Genomic DNA, 15,491 nt, shown 5'->3' on the forward strand with positions numbered 1-15,491 from the left:
AGATCCCATTAGTTGAACTGTTTTCCTTCTTTTACCTGGACCGAAAGGATGGGTTTCCCCTATGCCACTTGGGAGTTTGTTGCAGCGGAGGCCAAAGTGAGGGACACTGAGATGTATTTTTTCTTTTTAAAGCATGCCCTGGCCAGGTAGATCAGTGGTTTAGAGCACTGTCCTGATACACCAAGGTTGTGGGTTCAATCTCCAGTCAGGGCACACATAAGAACCAATAAATGCATACATAAATGGAAAAATGAATAGATGTCTCTCTCCCCCACCCCACCTCCTCTCTCTAAAATCAACTTTTTTAAAAAAGTATAGGACGAGTTTTTCCACTGCAGTCCTACCACACGAAAGTAAAATTCTCAAAGTAGCCAAGTCAGCAGCCAGAGCTGGTTAGCCTCTCTGTCTAGTCCCCTTGGCTCTTCATTACTGACATTAAACTATTTCCTTCCTGCCGCAGGGGCGGAGTCTCTGGGGAGCCCTTTTCCGACCCAGAGCCCTCATCAACAAGATAGGTCTTTGGCTTTCACCCACTTGGTGAAATGGGTCCCTTCTGCTGGAGACAGAAGGCCCTCAGGTACGCGCTGCTTGAACCCCAGAACCAGCCAGGGCACGGCCCCCCTAAGAGACCGGGAACCAAGCCCGAGTTTCGGCAACTCCGGGTGGGCTGGGCGGGGCCCGGTGGGGCTTCCCCACCCTTATGGGGCGGGGCCGAGCAGGCCGGGCGGAGCTCTTCCCCAGCTTTCCCGGGTCCCTCTACTGCGCATGGCACGTTGCGTATCCCCCTCCCAGCAACCGGCCTGGCGGCGGTGAGGCCATAAACTGAGGAGGCGGAGCTGAGGCGCAGTCCAGACTGCTTGCTAACTCCAGGACCAGGTATCGGACTGGCGGGGCCGCCTGGTGCGTTGCAGGGATCGTCAGCCCATCCTCTCCCTAACTCCGATTCCCTCTTCTCGGGGTGGGCCTTCGTCAGACCGGCCCTCCCGGGACCCCGCCTCGCTCTCCACAGTTCCCTGTTCACCCGAGTCCTCCTCGATTCCCTCCCCCAGGGGCTGCAGCCGGAGAGCAGAATAGGCTTGGGCCTGGCTGGGAGACACCAGAGCACAGTTGCTGGGCGGGAGAGGCGAGCGCCTGCTTTCCCGCCCCTTCTAACCCCCTGACTTCCAGGTAGGGAACCTGGGGCCCAGGTTCAGTTTTTCCTGCTCGAGCAAAGAGCAGTAAAGCACATAGTCTAGTGCTTACTTCTCCCGCCCACTCCCCCTCCATCCCCAGCGCTCCCCAGGCTGATCAGGCAGTGGGGTCGAGACCTCGTAAGGACGGAGATACAGGTGACTCCCTGAATCAGCCAAAGCAAAGACCTTCTAATTGTCTTGTTTTCCAAGTATGTTTTAAGTGTTCACAGCAGATTGGGGGTGAGGGGAGGGAAGTGTGCGAGGGAAGGGGCGTGGTTAAATGAAACAGTTGAAGTTTTCAGATGGGCAACTAACTTCTCTGCCCAGCCTTCTGCTAAGATATCCTAACGTATCCTAACTTTATTCCCCAAAGAGGAACAGTCGTTCAAATGGGCCCCTTTCTTATCGAAGTATCTGTTTGTAGAACGGTATTCCAGTATGTATTTGCGACATTAGGCAGTTCTGCATTGACTGATTCATACGTTGCTGAGACACCCAGGACTGTTTTTTGTCCCTGAGAGTTGAAGAAACCGAGTCTCACTTGATTACCTGTCCCAGGCCAGGAGCCTCTTCAGCCATTAGTTCCAATACTGAACTGGTGAAATCTGTTCACTTTTTAACCAGGTCTCTTAGAGGTTTTGTGGCTCAAATGCAGTATTTATAGTTGAACCCCAGACATGCAGGAAGTTTAGAAAACCAGTGCCAAAACCAGGAACAAATGAAACAAAATTAAATCAAGATAACCGAATTCTCCTTTATATACCATTTGTCATCTAGTCAACGGCTTTGACAAATCAGACGATGCCTTCTCGGTCATCATTTTATCTCTTCTCACACAGTCTTTGCAGGTCTCCCTTGTGCTTCTCTGGTTCGTAGGGTAACTTTTGGCATTTAACTTCTGTGAGCCTGAATTTCCTGATCTATAAAACAGGGAAGATAATACTTCTTGTGAGTTGATCTCTGTGAAGCATTTAGCATAGGTCCTGGTACATAGTAAGTGCACCATAAATGCTAGCTGCTTTTATTATTTTTACTATCATTAATGTAGCAGCTACCGAGTGCCCATATTATGTGTTGGGCACAGTAGCGCCTGGGAATGCAACAGTGGACAAGGTCATTGCATCGTTTCCTACCCTCAAGGATTCTGTATTCTGGTGGAGGAAACCAATAAATATAGGCAGTTAAGAGTGTGGTAGGTGTAAGAGTTGAATTCAGAGGGAGTTAGGGAGGACTTCCCAAAGCGCCAGGACACCTGAGAGGGACAGGGCTAAGTTAATCAGGTTGGGGGCAGGAAGGTGGTTCTGAAGGTAAAGCAGGATCTTGAAAGTGCTTCCTTTGGGCTCCATTTCCTCCCTGCCTTTCAAGCACCATGTCCTCACTGTGGACCTATCCCGAGGCTCTTCCCACCCTTCTGCTTTTCTCTCACCATTTTTTCCTTTACTGAATTTCTGTCACTTTATAGCTTTAACTCCTGACTCCAAGGTCCACATAGCCATCTCTAACCTCTCTGTTGAGCATCAGTCTTAACTTTTCTAACTGAATGCTATGTATTTCCGCTTAGAATATATTAGTTTTCTCAACTGCAGTATGATTTAAAAACTTGCACTCATCTTTCTGCTGAAACCACGTCCACCTCTGAGCTTTCCTGCTTTATGGTTGATATACTACTCTTTTCATAGTTACTTGAGCACCACAAAAAAAAAAAGAGTCATCAGCATTGTCCACAGATAGAATGGGCTCCCTGATAAGGTAGTAAGTCTCTGGCATGGGACATTTTTAAGCAGAGATGAGATAACCTTATAGCTAGGAGTTTGTAAAAGGTATTCCTTCAAAGGGGTGGTAGGTGGGCAAAATGACTTATGGTGTCCTTACTACTAACTATAATTTCTGTGATTTTTCTCCCCCTGTCTATCTCTTCCTTTTTTTTTTTTTTTTTTTTTTTACTTTTTTGTTCTATTTCTTAACATTCCCTCTGCCACAAGCTCTTTCACCACAAATGTGGTCCACTATAATTATATTCTAACTGGCATTCCTTTCCCTGGGTTATTTTTACCTCACCCCCTTCCTATCCCTTTACAGTTTAATATTCCTTCTATGTTCCTTAGGACAAAGCTTCTCAAATCTGACGGCCAACAGGTCAGCAGGATTCCCATTGTCTGGGAGCCTGTTAGACCCACCAGGCTCCACCACAGACCTTCTGAATTGAAATCTGCATTTTAACAAGATCCTCAAGCAATTTGCATGTACAGTAAAATTTAAGAGACACTACCTTAGACCATGGTTTTGTGTTTGTCCTCGTTCTGTTTTAAACCTACAGTGGCTTTTCACTGCCTGCTGAATAACATCCATACTCTAGCATGCACTTATGACCTATTCATTGTTCTCGTGTATGTGGAATTCTGCTCTGTAACTGCCCCCCATTAAGTGCTGACACACTTCTCAGCGCGCATTTGGTCAGTCATTCCACATTGCTGTGGGCCTGCCATGTGGTAGGTACTACTCTAGAAACTGGGAGATATACACACCTGTGGACAAGACAATGTAGGCCATGGATAATCAGTAGCTAATACTATTTCATGCTTAGAATTCATTCAAGCTCTACCCCTTCATGAAACTATCCAGATCCACCCCTGTTCCAGTAATCTTTCCCTTTGCTGAGCTCAATAAGAAGTTGCCCATTTCTACTTGTGCATCACCAGGCCTCCTGAATTAAAAATTTTGAAGGTGGGGATTTAGATATCTATAGACTTTTGTAACTACACCAATTACTTTGAAACATCCTGGTTTGGGAACCCAGGGTTCAGATCATTAATGAAGCTGTTGATGTGGCAACCTAGAAAGTTCTCAGGTCTCTCTGAAAGGGCAGTTTTATTTGTTTATGCAGTGTTTTGGAATTGACTTTACTTTTTATTTCCAATATTTCTCCAGAGCATAGGCCTTTTTTTTCCTGTGGATACAACTCATCTCTTTACGTTAATACTCCCTTTTCTTTCTGCTGTAGATTACACATGGGTATGGACCTTGTTTCCTCTTAAATTTCTTTGGCATGTTGCCTTGTGTTTAATGTTATTAAACAACATGTATTCTCACGTTTTTTTTCAAATTCAGTCTACAGTTTTTCTATTTCATGGCAGGATAAATGATTCTTTACATGTTGGGTGGGTTTTATAAGAAGATTAGGGTAGGGGTGAGAATAAATGCAATTTGATAAAGATCTGTAGATGATTTTTGAAAGGCCTCCTCTCTCCCATGGTTTGAAAAATATTTGATTTTTCTGAAGCGGTTCTGAGGATTCCTAGAATGCTGGGACCAGATAAGGCCCCACCCCCACTGCTATATCACTGCCACAACCCAGCCCACCTAAAAAAAAAAGGGGGAGAGGGAATGTGGGACATTTTTCAAAAGCATTTCTGATAATTTAGTCATTTTACTTTTAAATCAACTTTGTTGAGATACAGTTTACTGACAATAAAATACTCCTTTAAGTGTGCAGCTTGTTGACTTTTGACAGACATACTCATGTAACTACCAGGCAATTATAATAAGATACAGAACATTTCCATCACCCCCAAAAGTTCTTGTCTCTTTGAAGTTGGTCTCTCATCTCACCCTTGGTCTCAGGCAACCAACATCAGTTTTTTGTATTTTTTTATTTTTTCTAGTATTTCTTATAAATGGAAATAATATTGTGTCTCTCTTCTTTCACTTAACAAGATATCATTGCCTGTGTCAGCAGTTTGTTCCTTTTTTATTTTTTTTGAGACAGAGAAACATCAACATGTGGTTGCCTCTCATGTGCCCCCTACTGGGAACCTGGCCCGCAACCCAGGCATGTGCCCTGACTGGGAATCGAACTGGTGACCCCTTGCTTTGCAGGCTGGCACTGAATCCACTAAGCCACACCAGCCATGACTGTTCCTTTTTATTGCTTAGTAGTATTCCACTGGTGTATATACCACCTTTTGTTTATACGCTTATCAATTGGTGGACGTTTGGATTATTTCCAATATGGGGCTGTTGTGACTTATGGTGTCTGAACATTCATGTACAAGTTTATGTGAGCATGTGTTTTCATTTCTTTTGAGTAGATTACTTAGGAGCAGAACTATTGGGCCATAAGCAGCTATTAAACTGACCTGGCCAAGTGACTTGGTTGGAGCCTTGTCCCACGCACCAAAGCGTTACAGGTTCTATTCTCTGACAATGTACCTACCTAGGTTTCAGGTTTGATCCCTGGTTGGGGCATGTATGGAAAGCAACTGATCAATGTTTCTCTCTCTCTCAGCAATGGACATGTCATCGGGTGAGGATTAAAAACTTAAGTATGCTATTAAACTATTTTTCAAAGTGACTTACAGTTTACATTCCCACCAGCAATATATGAGAATTCCAGTTGATTGATATTCTTGGCAACACTTGGTATTGTCAGTATTTTTAGCCACTTTGGTGGAAGTGTAGTAGTATCTCATTATGGCTTCATGTACATTTCCCTGATTACAAGTGATGTTGAACATCATTTCATGTGCTTAGTGGCCATTCGTATACCTTGCGTTCCAACATGTTGACTACTATTTAAATTGAGTTTTCTTGTTATTGAGTTGTATAAGTTCTTTTCCCCCCACAACTTTTATTTATTGATTTGAGGAAGAGAGAGAAAGAGAGAAGCATTGATTTGTTGTTCCACTTACTCATGCATTCGCTGGTTGATTTTTGTACATGCCCTGTCTGGGGATTGAGCCCACAACCTTAGCTTATTGGGACAATGCTCTACCCAATTGAGCTACCTGCCATTCTTTAGATAGTCTTTTCTTTTATTGTACTTTTTCCATTACCATTTATCCCCCTTATGCCCGCCCCTGCAATCACCACACTGTTGTAGATGAGTCCTTTTTCGTTTTTGCCCAATCCCTCCACCGCTAGCTGTCAGCCTGCTCTCTATCTATGAGTCTGTCTCTATTTTGCTTGTTAGTTCAGTTTGTTCATTAGATTCCACAGATGAGTGAGATCAGAGGGTACTTGCCTTTTTCTCTGCCTGGCTTATCTCACTTAGCGTAATGTTCTCCAGGTCCACCCATGCTGTCACAAAGGGTAAAATTTTCTTTTTTTTACGGCTGAGTAGTGTTCAATTGGGTTAGGTAGTCTTTATATAAAATCCTTTGTAGACATTGCACACACTGTTTTCTCCCAATCTTTTCATTTCCTTTGTGGTGTCTTTTCAAAAGCAGAAGTTTTTAATTTTAATAAAGTTCAATTTATCATTTTTTTAATATTGTGTGCTCTTTCTTTGAATCTGTGTCTATCCTAAGATCTTGAAGATTTTCTTCTCTGTTTTCTTTAGTAGTTTTAACTGTAATTTTTTCTTTAGTTCTGTGATCCTTTAAAAAATTTTTTTTAAAATTTTACTTGACATACAATACTAGTTTCAGGTGTATAACATAGTGTTAAATTAGACATTTATATAATGAAGTGATCATTCCAGTAAACTTAGTACCCATCTGATACCATACATAGTTATTACAGTATTATTGACTGTATTCCCTGTGCTGTAGTTTACAGCCTTGTGACTGTTCTTATAACTGGCAATTTGTACATCTTAATCCCTTCACCTTTTTCACTCATCACCCCATCTGGTTCTCATTTCAAGTTAATTTGTATATATGTTGTAAGGCAGGGGTGTCAAACTCATTTTCACTGGGGGCCACATCAGCCTCACAATTGCCTTCAAAGGGCCGAAATAATTTTAGAACTGTATAAATGTTACTACTCCTTAACGGTTGAAGAGTTGAAATTACATTCGGCCCTTTGAAGGCAACTGCAAGGCTGATGTGGGCCCCAGTGAAAATGAGTTTGACACCCCTGGTGTAAGGGAAGGATCGAAGTTCATTTTTTTCTAAATATATATCAAGATTATTTTTTCCCCATGAGATTACTTTGGTCCCTCTCTTGAAAATTAATTGACCATACATGTATGCACGGGTCTATTTCTGGATCCGTTATTCTGTTCCATTTGTCTGTCTTTAGACTGAGGTATACTATCTTGATTATTGTAGCATTAAAGTAAGGCTAGAAATCAGGTAATATAAATCTTCTGACATTGTTTTTTTTCGAATTTATTTTGGTTATTTTAGGTCCCTTGTATTTTCATGAACGTTTCCATGTAAATTTTAGAATGAGCTTATCAATTTCTCTTAAAAACTCTGCTGATATTTTGATTGGGGTGGTACTGAATCTGTAGATCAATTTGGAGAGAATTGATGTCTTAACAATATTAAATTTTCAATCCATGAAGATGGCTTAGCTATTATTTGGATCATCTTTAATCCCTCTTAGCAATGTTTTAGAATTTTAAACACACAGGTCTTACCCATAATTTATTAAAATTATTACTACTTATGTTTTTGTTGATAAATTGTGATGTTTATATTATTTGTAATATTGCTTTTTAAATTTCTTCTTCTAATTGTTCATTGCTAGCATATAGAAATAGAGTTGGGTTTTGTAATGGACCTTCTTTCTAAATTTGTTTTCTTGGGTTTAATGATTTTTTGTAGACTCCTTAGCATGTTCTATGTACACAGTCTTGTTGTCTATGAATAAAGTCTTTTACACCTTCTTTTCCAATCTGTATGCCTTTAAAAAATTTTTTATTTAATCTTTATTGTATTTTTTCCTCATTACCATTGAGTCCCCTCATATCCCCTTGCCCCCAGCACATATGCCTTTGAATTCTTCTTGCCTTTTTGCAACGGGGAAGACCACTAGTACAATGATGAGTACAAGTGATGAGAGCAAACATACTTGCTTTGCTTCTGTTCTTAGAGGAAACTCATTCATTCTGACATCATTCAGTATGATGTCAGCTGTAAAATTTTCGTACATGATTTTTACCAAGTTGACTTGGTAAATTCTCCTTCCATTCTATTCCTATCTGACTATTCCTAGTTGACTGAGAGTTTCTTTAAAATCATGAATTGATGTTGAATTTTTGTCAGATGCTTTTCCTCCGTTGAGATGATGATATATTTTTATTTACTCAGTTAATAAAGTAAAAGTAGATTGATTCATTTTTAAAAACTTGTTAAAATTGGTGGTTATTTATTTGCAAACAACTTCCAATGAAGACAGTTTTTTATACATTGGTTCATTTTTAAATTTTCAACCAATCCTGAGATAAACCCCACTTGGTCATGAGGTATTAGGCTTTTAGCCATTCTAGATACAAATGTTAAGTGTAAATAGCAAACACAAAATGATCAGTATGATATTAAAAAAAGATACCTTCAAGAAATGGCAAAAGCTCTTGGAAATGTGTAACCAAAAATTAAAATATAGCAGAAGGATTGGAAAGTAAAGTTGAAAAAACCTCCTGGAAAGTGAAGAGTTGTAGAATAGGAGTGAAACAAGTATAAAATTAAGGGATAACTCTAGAAGTGTGTCTTTATTGGGAATTCTGTAACATGAGAACAGAGGAAATAGAGGAGACGAAGTTATTGAAGAAATAATACAAGAACATTTCCCATAAATGTGAGATCCGATTAGAAAAGTGCAGATGGGGGAGAAAGCAGTTGGTCCCGATTGCAGCAGGACGGAGGGCGCCGGGAGGGCAACCCCCCGGGGAATTTCAGTGTATGGAAAAATGTATTGGTAAGACAACTGGCAGAGATGTTAAGTATTTGGAGAAAGTTAATAATAGCTACATGGAAAACCAAGGGAATAAAAAAAGGAGGTAATTATTAAATGGGTGTGAAGAAAGAAGACATGGTCATCTTGACCTGTTTGCCTCAGCTGTGAACCATGTTTGTAGTCAAAGAAATACAAATGCGGACTACTGATTTAATCAACTTTATGCCAGAACTCCCTTGGAAGAACGAAGGCAGGAAAGTAGAGTGCAGGAAGGTGACACAGGAGAGCTTAGTCTTTATCTACCATGGTTGGAAGTTAGTACATAAATGTCTAAAGTGGGTAAATCATGGCCATAAAACACTATTTAAGAATGATGATGCCCTGGCCGCATGGCTCAGTTGGTTGGAATGTCTTCCCATACACCAAAAGGTTGCATGTTTGATCCCCGGTCAGCGTGTATACGAGAGGCAACCGATAGATGTTTCTCTCTCTCTCTCTCTCTCTCTCTCTCTCTCTCTCTCTCTCTCCCTCTCTCTCCCTCTCTCTCCCTCTCTCTGTCTCTTTCTCTCCTTTCCTCTCTACCTAAAATTAGTGTACAAAAATGATGATGATGGCCCTGGCTGGGGTGGCTCAGTGGATTGAGTGCTGGCCTGTGAACCAGAGGGTTGCCAGTTTGATTCCCAGTCAGGGCACATGCCTGGGTTGTGAGCCAGGACCCCAGTGAGGAGCATGCAAGAAGCAACCACACATTGATGTTTCTCTCCCTCTCTTTCTCCTCTCTAAAAATAAATAAAATCTTTTTTAAAAAATGATGATGATGAAAAACAGGTTAAAAAGCCAAAAGAATGGAAGGTAATTGCTTCTGGGAAGGGATCAGTGAGAACAGAGTCAAGAGAAATTTAAACATTAAGGAAGAAAACCACATAATAAACTTCTCTCTTACAGAGATTGCGTTGTTTCAGGATGCACTTGGCCAAAGTACATTCAAGTTGATTGTTTAGAGAAACTAAATCATTGGAATGTAGCAATTTATAGGTTTAATACAGGCTTTGAATGGTAGATTTGTAGTAAGTTTCTTGTTAGTCAAAAGGTATTTCTATAAAAGGAGATTTGACTAACTCAACCTGTTTCTATTTTCCTTTTAGGTTTAAATTTTTGAAATTGAAATAGGTCTACACATTAGGAACTCATGTCTTTTCTTGTAAGTAAACCAGAGCGAATTAGGGTGAGTGTTTCTATTCTTCTGCCTTTACTATTTTTATTTTCTGCAAAGCAAAGTGCTTTGGCAGTTTTGTAGGTGGTTTGTTATGTGATGCTCAGAATCATGCAGAAGTGAGGGATGTGGGATCAAGCAGGTATCTCAGCCTCTGCTCCTGAGAAAAGAGCTTGCAGACAGAGGCTGACCAGAGACACAGAATACACCCACCAGCTTGTCTGATAGAGGGGAAATAAGTGGTGTATTTTTTAAATATCAGTCATTCAGCGTTAAATGAGTTGAATGTGTAGATATGTAACCACTGGGTACTTCCCCATTTTGTATGTATTTTCAGCAATAGTGTGTTTTAAAAATCTAATGAACAAACTGAACTAACCAGCAAAACAGAGACAGACACATAGGTAGAGAGCAGGCTGACAGAGCTGGGGCAGGGTTAGGGGGTGGAGGGATTGAGCAAAACGGGAAAAAGGACTCATGGACACTGGCAACAGTGTGATGATTGCAGGGGTGGGTGGTATAAGGAGGACAAATGGTAATGGGAAAATACAATAAAAATAAATCAGTATCAAATTGTAATCATTAGAACACTGTTTTTTCTAGTATAATCATAGGTTTTAATTGAAAATTTCTTAACATGAAAAAATTCATTATACCTGAACTTTATCAGCTAAAATTACCTCAAGAACAAATACTGGACTTAGCTTCTTTACAAGCTTCCATGATTTCATAAAAGAGTATCATATTTTGACCATAAATTAATTGACATATATGTATGCATGGGTCTATTTCTGGATCCTTTATTTTATTATGAAGTTAATTTCTAAATGCAGTAGTAATTATTTTTAAACCTTGTAACAATATATAAATGCTATAAGACATTATCAATATGACACCTTTACATGTTAAAGTGAAACAGTTTATTTTTATTAAATATCTTGTGGCACAGTGCATGTGAGTTTTTTACATATCATTTAAAAAAATTAACAGTGTTTTTTTTAATTTGGAAAAAAATCGATATAGAGAAAGAATGATGTTATAGTTCCAATTCATGATTTGTATTGTGCAACTTGTTTCTAAATGGTACTTAATCTTTTTTATGTTTTCATATATATATATATAAACAATTTATATTGTAAAGAGTCAACTTCACTCTCAATTAAGAGGAAAAACAGATTCTTTCCTTAGCCTGAACTCTGCACAGTGGAAAGAATGTCCCCAAGCCAAACTTTAACACCAGTCCTTAAGTGAAATACAATCTTGATTCCGTTGCTTTTAATGAGCTTCTTTTCTATTTCAACCTAGTCTGATTCAGGTGAAACCAGACCACTGATCACTATGATGGAAATCCAATACTTGTTTGAAATAGGCCAGTAAGGTGAACCATAGATTGGTCATGCTAGTTTGGTCCTTGTAAGGCTAGCATTTGGTAGCAAATGTAAGCAGTAATGTCTTTAGACATCCTAGTATACGAAAGAATATGCAGCTTGCAGTTTCCTTTTACAAACTAACAGAGGCTTGTGAAAAACTGCAGTTCCATTCCTATTTTCTGTATTGTGAATTTCAGGAGTATTTTTCACTTCGGCATTCATGGTCCTAAGCATCTATAATAGGCAGCCGTGGAATATGTAAGATGGATCCAAAAGGTTGTTTTATATATAGGAAGGAGAAAAACATTCTTCGTTATCAGGGCCAGTACTACGTGTTTCTCATCTTTCAGATTTAAGAATTATTCATCAAATTAGGCAAAGAGGAATAGAGAAAGGAATTAGTCTAGTGTTTTTGGTTGATTTAAATCCAAGATTCTTTTCAAAACTTTTCACTAGAAGTGTATCTTAACTCTACTGCATGGTTCTGTTTTTGTAGTTGTGTTTTGTTGTCTGTCTAATGGCTGATAGCTAATTTTTTGTGGCTTGGAAGAAATACTAACTCTCTTTGGGGTTTTCCTCTTTAGCGGTGGGTCTCGGAAAAGTTCATTGTTGAGGGCTTAAGAGATTTGGAACTATTTGGAGGTAAGTACAGTATGGCATTTAGCCATTACTTCAGGATAAATCTCACTACTCTTTTGTTGACTGCATTAATTTATAGAAATTAGCAATTCTAAGGGGCAGTGTAAACTGTAGTTGTTATACTTATTTGGCTCCTTTTGAGTCCATGGTTTCCCAGCGACTTGAGGACTAATCTGGCAGTTGTCGTTAGCCTGTCTTGAGTGTTAGAAAGCCAGTATTCACTGAAAGGCACATATCTATCTTCTAAGTATTTGTCCAGTTGAAATACATATTCTTATATGAAAAAAAGCTAACCATTTAAAAGCCGCTAGCCTTGAAGATTTTAAAAATAAAATTATAGTCAAGATGAAGGTAGCAATGATATAGAAGTTCTGGTTTTACTGATCAGTTTAGTTGACTCAACTTTTCATGGTAGAAATTATGAGACGTAAGAGAACTAAGGGAAAAAAATCTGTCAGGACTAAAATATTAACTTCCTACTGGAAAATCTAAATGTTGATTTTGGAAGTAACTTAGGTTTGCATCCTGGAGATTTAACAGGCCCAGGCATCTTCCTTTGGCTATTTTCAAAATAAGCCTTTTTGGGAACTATGATCTCAATATGCTAAATAAAATTCTTTTCTAGAAAGATAATAGTAGTAGAGCCCTATTCTTTGTGTCTGAACACCAAGATACTCTCTTTGGCACCTGTAGCTAAGAAACAGGTTATCAGATTGAATGCATTGGGTGACTGATGCAGAATACCCCTCGAGTGGCTTAAGTAATTGAAAACTCAAACTTGTTAGTTACGAGGTGATACCTATGAATTTGTTTTCCCTAATGCCACTCAACAAACTTCTGGAGTAGAATTATTTGTGAAGCTTGTCAGAGTGTGTTTTAGACAAATGAGAGTTCAGAAAAATGATGAATTATTTTTGGTTTTGTTATATAAAGACTAAAAATTAGCCATACAATAAAGGAAAGGTTAATGGTACAAAATATTATATTCTGGTCCTATTCTCAGTTTCTTCCCATCATTAATGGGAATACAGTGGTTTAAAAATAAACATTGGCATTGATGGAAATTGAGCTGGAATCCAGTTTATAATCTATTAGTTAAAAAGTTTCTAGTATATGTGAATTGAATGAATGAATTTTGGTTTCAGTGTCTTGAGTATAGGATCTCTGGCTGTGTTTTGGCAATTCACTAGTCTCTGATCTGGGGAAGATAAAGAGATTGTTCTGTATATTGTTTACAGCTTGATGAAGCATGTGTTACCAAGTTTTATATAACTTGAAATTTGCCCTCTACTCTGGAAGATTGGGTTTGATTTCCTTTATTCTATTCACCTGGCTCTTACCTTTGCAGACTGTCTTAAGCAACTGCTCCTGCCACTTGTGTACCGGAAAACCGATGTCCAATGCCGTAAAAAAATCTTATTTTCATAAATCGAGTCTAATTGACTCTGTAGCCAGTCTCCTCCAGCAACACAGTTAGATGCTGTAATTTATAATTTAAGATATTTGGGAATGTTTCCAATACAGCAAAAATCTGGCTTTGATGATTTTTATTTACAGAGTGGAGAAAATCAAAAGCACAGATACAAAATTTGTCCAGTTTAAGAGCAGAAAGTTGTTTCAGTTGTCCTTTGCTTCATTCGTCTTTACTAAGAGTAGCAGAGGGCCTCAAAGCCTTTGCTTTATCTGCACTCGGAATAGAATGTCTGACTAGAGAATCAAATTGGGTAATGGTCCCACGTACACATGCTGCTGTATGAAAACATTTTTTCCCTTCTTTTTAAAACCTGTTTTCTAGTCCCTGCACTCCCTGGGAAACAGCCAGACACTACTATAACTTTATAATGAATTGTTTGTTCACAGTATAAGACTCTGAAACCAGATTATTTATTAGAAGTACCATTGCATGCCGATGAACAGTCAGTGTATGACTGGGATTATAGCGGTTGAGTTGTACTCAGTAAAGAACACCCATGGAGTAGTAGCCTGGCCAAGTTTTGAAGAGCCATAGATTCATGTTAAAAAACCCCGTGTTGTCTGCAGCATTTTTACTGTGCAGTTGTGTGCATGTGTCTGTGTGTCTGTGTTTATATGTGGCACTGCAGACACTTTTCCTGCTGTAATGACTCTTGAGTGGTGTCTATTAATAAATGTAGCCCTAAGTGCAGTAATTGCTTTTCTGAATGTGGGTGTGTCTTCTCCTAAAAAACAAAATGCCAACAACCCATTTCTCTACTCCAGAGCAGCCTCCGGGTGACGCTCGGAGAAAAGTAAGTGACTTTCTAGGCTCTAGCACTGTGGCTGTTGCATGGACATGACTTCTTGTGGAAATACGTGCGTTTTGTTGGCTTATCATTTTATTTCTGCTGATACGTCATTGAGCTTTATTTGGTGTAATTCTTTTACTTGGGGAGATTCAGGTTTCACCCTGGAAAGATTTTGATGTATACTTTGAAAACTGAAAAAATCTTGGGCACTTTTTGTCTCCCTCCTTGGCAACTAAGGTCTCCTCCCCTTCCCAGCCTTCCCAGTTACCTGCCGCCCCTTCCAAAAAAGGAGAAAGTCCTACAATCTAAAATGTGGTTACCTTTTAGTGGCTAGTGGTACCAGATGTTCCATCTTTAGTCTATTAATATATTTTAGTCCACAGAGATATTGACAAATGATAATCTCTGTCTAGATTATAAGGCAGGATGTCTAATCTTCTACCTTAAAAACAAAATCCAAGCCCTAACTGGTGTGGTTTAGTAGGTTGGGCATTGTCCCGCAAACTGAAGGTCTCAGGTTTGATTCCTGGTCAGGGCACATGCCTGGGTTGCAGGCCAGGTGCCTGGTTGGGGGTGTGGGAGAGGCGACCCATCAATGTTACTCTCTCACATTGATATTTCTCTCCCTCTCTTTCTCCCTCCCTTCCTCTCTCTAAAAATAAATAAATAAAACCTTTTTTAAAAAAAAACCCCAAAATTAAAAACTACAAACAAAAAATGCATATTTTATTGGCAAAAGCTGCAAAAACTCTTGCCTGGCTCGCTACTCTTCAAGCCTATTTTACCTGAGGAAGTAACACCAGATGCGCACAGTGTACCCAGCTATTTTTGATAAATGTGCATCAGTGTCTTATAAACAGAGAGGGTAAGAAACCTTTTCTAAAGACACGTCCTACGCTGTCCAGGTGACAGACATTTGCACCTTTGCAACAGCCGCATGGTTCAGTGAAGGGTGAGGCTGTTGACTAGGAATTTCTCTTTGAGCAAAGCTTTGGCTGTGCTGACATAGTCCACTAGTCAGGAGCAAGAACCTCTCTCAGATCCAAATATTTTCCAGTCAGGAGACCAAAAATGTTTTTTCTCTCTCTTTTTTAAAGGTTTTATTTATTTATTTTTAGAGAGAAGGGAAGGGAGGGAGAAAGAGAGGGAGAGAAACATCAATGTGTGGTTGCCTCTCACATGCCCCCTACTGGGGACCTGGCCCAAAACC

At 39.5% G+C, this 15,491-nt stretch overlaps 1 protein-coding gene across 2 annotated transcripts in view; it reads left to right on the top strand.

Annotated features, from left to right (window-relative positions):
* Positions 1-767: 767 nt before the first annotated feature.
* Positions 768-15,491, top strand: part of STRADA (STE20 related adaptor alpha) — a 31,692-nt gene continuing 16,968 nt past the window's right edge. Inside the window, exons 1-4 of one of the 2 annotated variants that reach the window (XM_024573038.4) lie at positions 768-876; positions 9,941-10,020; positions 11,963-12,020; positions 14,256-14,284. In XM_024573038.4, coding sequence (XP_024428806.1) covers positions 9,985-10,020; positions 11,963-12,020; positions 14,256-14,284 — 123 coding nt within the window. In that variant the 5' untranslated portion in view covers positions 768-876; positions 9,941-9,984. The remainder of the gene's footprint in view (positions 877-9,940; positions 10,021-11,962; positions 12,021-14,255; positions 14,285-15,491) is intronic. The other variant, XM_045182104.3, reaches the window with a different exon arrangement.

Source organism: Desmodus rotundus, chromosome 9 (genome assembly GCF_022682495.2).
Source record: "Desmodus rotundus isolate HL8 chromosome 9, HLdesRot8A.1, whole genome shotgun sequence".
NCBI lineage: Eukaryota > Metazoa > Chordata > Mammalia > Chiroptera > Phyllostomidae > Desmodus > Desmodus rotundus.